The following is a 6,798-nucleotide window of genomic DNA, read 5'->3' as shown; positions in this document are numbered from 1 at the left end:
TCATTGTTAATGGTATTAATTATACTATAATTATGGTTTGTTTCTTTGTCTTTGATACACAATTTATGTAAAGAATAAAAAATAAACAGTTACATGACTTGGGCTTGTCTTGATCGTAATTTCTGGGAACTTTAAAATGGCTGACAACGCTGAAGATCTTGGCGACGTTCCTTTAATTGGAGAGCACTGTGAATTCCCTTCCTGTGGTCAATTAGGTTAGTTTGTGTTGTAGTGCTGCGTGTCGAGGGGACGTTCGCCTGTTGAATTTTTTTCTTTTGTAACGTTCATGCTGCAGGGTAAAATTACTTTCATTTTGCTGCAACTCCCAGTTCAACGTGCTCAACACTAGCAGTAGCACGTGACGATAACAACACGTGTTGGTATCCCACTCAAAACTTCCGACTGTTCGCGGTTACAGGCTCATAACAGAATTAGGAGAAATAGGCTGAATTTTACAAAGTCATATTTTTTATTGCTCTCCCATTTCTCACGAAATTTAATAACCTTTCACTTCCAGATTTCCTGTCATTTGAATGCACTAGCTGTTCCAAGAAGTTTTGGTATGCCAGTTATTCCACATTTATTTAAAGACTCAATAATAAAAAATGTAGATGCATACATTTTTCTAAAACGTATTCTGTAAAGAATAAGTTAACATTATCATTATTGTGTAAGCAATTAAATAACAACCAGGTAGCAACACATATTTTGATATCTTTTATTAGTAGTAGTATTATTTGTATCTTCTCAGACAGAAATAGTGAAAAAGAATTATAGGGATATGTAGAATATAAGAACTTACTACTCATGAAGAAAATGAAACATGGTTTGATCTTCCATGTTATTATTAAGTATTTGATGATTTTTTTAGTTTATTTTTTGCCTTTGGTAACAGAAAAGGTGTGGCATTTTCCATTTTAATTGTATTTTTAGTAAGAACCATAAATCAGAAGATGCACATTCATGTACAAAGGTAAGTGACATAGTGGTTATCATATGTGGCTTATTTGTAACCACTGCTGTTGTGAATTTTCGGAAAGTAATGGTAATGTAGGTTATTTTTAGAAAAAACATTGTGCCTACTTTTTCATAACATCAGTGATAAACCTGACCAAATGTGACAAACTTGTGACTAAATTCCAAATCACTTAATATGCATTCTATAATACTTTCATATGCCACAGTTTAAGTTTTCATTGTCTTGTCAAGTAGGACATTTGAAGACATTTAAACAAAAAACAAGATACAATTGTCACTGCATACAGGGTGGTGCAATTATTAATCTTTAGCAACTTTACCTTTGCTTTTATCATAAGATGTCTTTTCTCTAATGTTACTTCAGTAAAAAGTGAACAAATAAGTGCAATTTTCTCTGGTCAATCTTTTTTCCAGTACTAATCTTTGACAGTTGATGAAAAGTGTTTTTTGAATTGCCTAGTGTGGCCTGGTTTATTTGGCTTATTGCAACTCTTTGTTTTTTGTGACATTTTGATTCCTTGCATAAATTTAATTTCAATGTATATATTTCACCATTGAGTAACAATGCCACTCTCACCATGATACTCCTGTTCCAGTGCAATGTCAGTGTGTCTCACCCAGAGTATTCTGGCCCTAGAGGTCACCACTGTACTGTCCAAGACTGTACCAATCGGGAGCTGACACCTATTGTCTGTCCACACTGTCACCTCAACTTCTGTCTCAGGTAAGCAGAGGTCACTGGTAATGAAAAAAAAGGAAGTATTGTTTGCCAACAGAATTAATACTAGATTTAGAAGTTTGGTAACATATTGGACTCAAATAGTCAGTTTTCACAATAGTGTGTCAAGGATTCCCAAGTATTGAGCTAATTGAAATCTTAGTGAAGTTTATCTAACAGCTCTGTCACATAATAATTTAATAATATAGATGTGATAGTGTAGTGACATTCTATAACATAATCGAGATACACCATGTGTCAGCAAGCTGTATGTGATAGCACAAAGTGGATTTCATACATACCTTGCTGAAACCAACTTGAAGGCAGATTTTAGAACAAGTACAGTAAGAGAGATTTGTCAGGCAGAATTTTGTCATAGTCTTTAAGATAGAAACAAAAACTTACTGGACTTAAAAAAAATGGGACACATCCCAGCATGTTGACCAACACAGCGTATCACTTTAGTATTTTTGGGTTCATCTTTCTTTGTAGATCAATGCAACTCTGCGAAAACTCTCACTGAATGAAATCAGATTAACAGATTAACACACCTTGTTTCCCCCATATTTGCATAATCACCAGCTTTTCTGTATTCTACTCAACACCAGGAGGAGGCGTGTTAATCTGATTGTGTTTAGTGAGAGTCCATGTGGAGTTGGATCGATCTACCTAGAACAATAGTTTCATTGGGAATGAACCCTTAAAACAAGTCCAAGCTAAGGCCAAAGTTTTCAGACTTCTTGTCAAGCAAGTCTCGGTGTGTTTCTCCTATGATAAACCCTATTCTATGGGTTGATATTTCAGCCACAGACACCAAGTGGACCATGACTGTCCTGAGCTGAGACCACCATCACCTAAGATGGCCAAGACAGCGGAGCATGTCAAACAGATAGTAGGTAGGGAGACAGAGTCTTTGTAATTTAATCTCCTTACTTTTCTTCCTTCAACATCTTTTTTTTTCAGTTGCATTTGCATTTGTACAAAAGTTGGTGAATTTCTTTTTAATTTCAATCCAAAATTTGCAATATAGTAGTTATGAACCATCTGGTGGGGTTGTCACAAAGAAAGATATGTTTGAAGCAAAAGAGATTAGTATTATTATTATAAGTATTATCATGATCGACTTTTATTCATTTTAAGAGTCACAAAAATCAAAGCCTGTAAAGAAACAAGGGGCAAAGTCCAGGAAGACTGCTGCCAAAGTGGCCCTAATGAAAATGAAGATGAAAGCTGTTGGGGATAAAGGCATCCCAGAGACGGAGAAAGTGTATATACAGGTGCTCCTGCCACAGGGCAATGCAGAGAAAAACTGCCCTATGTATTTTTCAAAGGTGGGGGTTGTTGTGGTTAATGGAGAAATCTTCTGCATAAAATGGCACATGTAAATAATATGTCACTGTTGTAGATAGTTGAAAAGAGCATGTTTTTTGTAGTCATTTTGTGAGGCATATTGTTTGGTCTCAGGTCTGTATAAATTTACATAATGATGTGTACTTATGATTGTACTAATGATGGGGCTTACAAATTTTTATCAGTTTGTATTCTGTTTTTTTATCTAAGATTTATGAATTGTTTCGGAGGGAAAGAGCTTGCTTATGGATTCCACCTGTGTCAGTTTCACAAGCGGGCACCATTTGATCAGGCTCAGTTTTGTGTCTTCTTTTTGCATTGATAATGATTTTGTCATAGCTTATGGACTGGAATTTTCGTTTCAGAAGTGGACAATTGGAAGAATAGTAGACAAAATTGCAGAAATCGCTAAACTGAAAAATGACAATAACGTAGCTGTAGCAAAGGTTGGTGTAAATAAAGACCAACGTCACTGAAATATCAATTTTGGTAGCAATTGTGAACAGAGAATAGGACAGAGGTGGCTTCAGCAAATTATTATTATTTCTTTGGTCACATTGATCCAATACAATTTTGCTTTATTTTTATTATTATTATTATTATTATTATTATTATTATTATGCCTGCACTCTAAAGACAAGTCTTTCAATTTTTTTTACTGCATTGCAAAATAATTATCAGTGCATCTATATGTTTCTTATATTAAACATTTTTGAATGTTATACATTGACATCTTATTGTAATATATACCTTGGCAGACGTTTCTTAACATGACTATTCAAGTTTGATAACTTGATTCAGTAGGCACAACCATTTTTATGTTACAGAAACTGAGACTGTTTGATGCTGAGGAAGGTGTCATACTGCCCATGGACGCTTCCCTGGACTCACTGATGGCTCCTGGTCATCCTGAACTGACCCCTGGGTTACCCGAGCTGTGCAGTGGGAGCAGCGTCATCATAGAATATGTGGACAATGATTGCAGTAAGTTAGAAGATGTGACACCGTACAGTATGACGTAAGGTTCCGTGGTTGCATGTAGGCTGGAAGATGTGATGTCCTAGCAATAGGGGGATTAAGCTGAAAATGTTTGTTACCTTGGTATTTGAAAATAATACCTTATTATAAGACACAAGTTGGAAAATGTTTTCACCTAGTGGTCAGTGAGTAACAACATGTACTCACATCAATCTGCTTTCCAGCTTGTGTCAAGTACCTGTGATTTACATTACAATACAGGAATTAGATGATAAGACATGATGTCAAGAAGACCTTTGTTTTAGTTGGAGGTCATGACAAGACAAGGCCAAGTACTATAGAAAAAGATGTGATGATGTCAACAAAATCAAACTAAATGTATTTATTTCCACAACCAAGATGTTAGTTTAGATTGCTGTTTTGTATGCTTGTAAAGGATCTTGCTCATGTCACAAAATTCATTTTGAGTTGGGTTTTTAGTGTATATGATTGTCAAATATATACCACCTCTCAGAGTATTCCCTGAACTTTGAAAATTATAGTAATTGTGCAACAGAATATTCCAATTTCTCCCAGACTGTTTCAATCCAGGCAATGACTTTTTCAATTTGTATAAGCAGTTATGGACATGTGTATGTTATCAATATAATAATGTATCAATCCCCACTTCTCCTACAGTGGAAACATCCGGGAGGCAAGTAGAGTTTCCAGTTGCTTAAACTGCGCCTCGCTGGCTTCCTTCTTGGGGAGGAGCCCCACAGCCAGCACAAGTCCCATTCTTTTCAGAGCGGGCATCTCTTTGGGGTCTGGCCACGTGTCTGGATTGTAGAACACAGCTGTCCCCCCAGTGAGGGTGAATGGATAGGTGGAGTCTTGTCACTTCTTGAAAGTTCATTTATTAGAAGAATGTGTTCCTTTTTAACAACATATGTGCCAATTGCACCATATGTGGGACACGCATTATATTTACCAAAATTACATAAAACACTATTTGTATCTAAAATAAAGTTATAGTTACCTTCTCTCAGACTAAGATTCTACCTAAAATTATCATTGCAACAAAAAGTTAGATGTTGAAGTCTTTGTCGCCTGTCTCTGTCTTTGTCACAGAAATTTGCTTCGGCTTGTGTATAATCAAATTGGGCAAAATATGATCCATTTATTGTTATTTTTATCAGTGCTCCAGTTGCACCTCACGTAATCGATTTCTGGTAATTATCCTGGGGATCATTATTTCCAACACTTTGCCCTTTATGCTGCCTTGTGTTTTGAATTTCGCTCTCCATCTGGGACGCTGTTAATAAAAGACTAGCGTCATCATTAATGCTTTGAGAAATGCACGCAACAATCTCTGACACAGTTCCTGACGAAGTGTAGTGCCCACGCATGTGTTGCAGGGTGCACAAGTCCCCATATAAGTCAAAAGCCAGAATTTTGGAAGCTAAAAAATTTGCAAATTCGAAACTGTTTTGTCAATCCATCGTCACATGCTTTTTAAGTGTTGTTAATCACCTTTTTAAAGGTTTCTTTACCTTTATTGTCCTCTGTTGTGGCCTTGTGACTTTTGGAGATTATATGCCTCAGAAGTGAAAAAGGTTGATAATCGGGACGAGAGATCTGGGTGTAGAAAATCTAAGATTCTCTCCATCTTGCATGGTATCATCTGCAGAAGTTACAGCATGCACACTTTTCCCACTTACATTCTTAAAATTAAAATTTCTAACTCACTTTCATTGTTGTTCTCCATCTTCTTTTCTTCTTTCTCCCACTTATTTCACTTCTTTCTTCTTTCCTTCTTTTCTTCTGTGTTGTAACAAATGGGTAGAATTGATATGAACAGCAATACATAAACAATACTCAACTGTAGAAATGTGCATCAACACAAGCAGGACAGGAACTTTTTATCTAGATAAAGCTTTACATGCCAAACATGCCCAAGGTGGATCAAACCATGAAATTAGACATCAGATTTCTGGACTTCATAGATACACTGTACAACAGTTGATGACGGTTGCCATACTTCCATATCTGTGGTAAGCAGGAGTGTAGTGTCTTTCATCTGTATGTAATGAAAGAAAGTATCATGTATCAGTATCTCATTATTATTAAATTTGTTGTAAAAGTTTATAATTTTTTTATGTCACCAGCTGAGAGACAGCCCTCTTGACCAGATGCATAACCCTCTTCACACCCTTCATTATCGGCCTTGAGTGATATGACTTAGGAGCCCATCGTCGAATTTGACAACAACCTATTTAACTGAAGAAAAAAATATGCATAAATTTAGTTCGTCCACTCGGGCCTTGTCTTCTTCATGTTCTTGAATTGAATCAGCGTGGTCAACAAGAACACTCAGCATACTTGAGTACAAGTCAGATTTTCCTCGTATAATATTCAGCAACGTTGATGTCGAATGTGTTATTCCTGCCCTTGGCCTCGGCTGCAAACTGCGGCATTGAAAGCAGAAAATTGATTTCCTCGTTCTGTGGCCTGGAGCCCATAGCAGCCAATGTAAAACGCCTGTCTTGTCTTCAGAAAACAAACAGTACATGCAGTATGGCCATGTATGGGTGCTGCCATGTTTGTTGTGATGACATCAGCATTTGAGTCTTGAAATAATCACGTGAGAACAAAAGTATAATATTGGATGCTGTTAATTATCTTGGCTCTCCGAAATTCTATCTTGGAATGATATTGTGAGATCTTGAATGAATTTTTGAAGTCTTGGCATGAAATTATCCGTCTTGATTTTTTTCCGGTTTGGTGTGCCATAC

General features: G+C 36.4%; 1 protein-coding gene across 3 annotated transcripts; it reads left to right on the top strand.

The window, feature by feature from the left end:
* Positions 1-106: 106 nt before the first annotated feature.
* On the top strand, positions 107-5,344 carry LOC106162958 (AN1-type zinc finger protein 1). Of its 3 annotated transcripts, none has more exons than XM_013540416.2 (8): positions 107-215; positions 518-560; positions 934-973; positions 1,517-1,702; positions 2,501-2,592; positions 2,837-3,027; positions 3,412-3,492; positions 3,874-5,344. In XM_013540416.2, exons 3-8 carry the CDS (start codon positions 954-956, stop codon positions 4,066-4,068), a joined length of 765 nt encoding a protein of 254 aa, XP_013395870.2. In that variant the 5' UTR covers positions 107-215; positions 518-560; positions 934-953; the 3' UTR covers positions 4,069-5,344. The 3 variants fall into 3 exon arrangements, with proteins under 3 accessions (XP_013395870.2, XP_013395868.2, XP_086866775.1); XM_013540414.2 differs by having other exon boundaries at positions 113-215; positions 1,575-1,702; XM_087010649.1 differs by having other exon boundaries at positions 113-215; positions 1,575-1,702; positions 3,412-3,566; positions 3,874-4,020.
* Positions 5,345-6,798: the final 1,454 nt, after the last annotated feature.

Source organism: Lingula anatina, chromosome 4 (genome assembly GCF_051362555.1).
Source record: "Lingula anatina isolate TDL-2025a chromosome 4, LinAna3.0, whole genome shotgun sequence".
NCBI classification, from domain to species: Eukaryota; Metazoa; Brachiopoda; class Lingulata; order Lingulida; family Lingulidae; genus Lingula; species Lingula anatina.
This window is presented reverse-complemented; position numbering and strand designations above follow the sequence as displayed.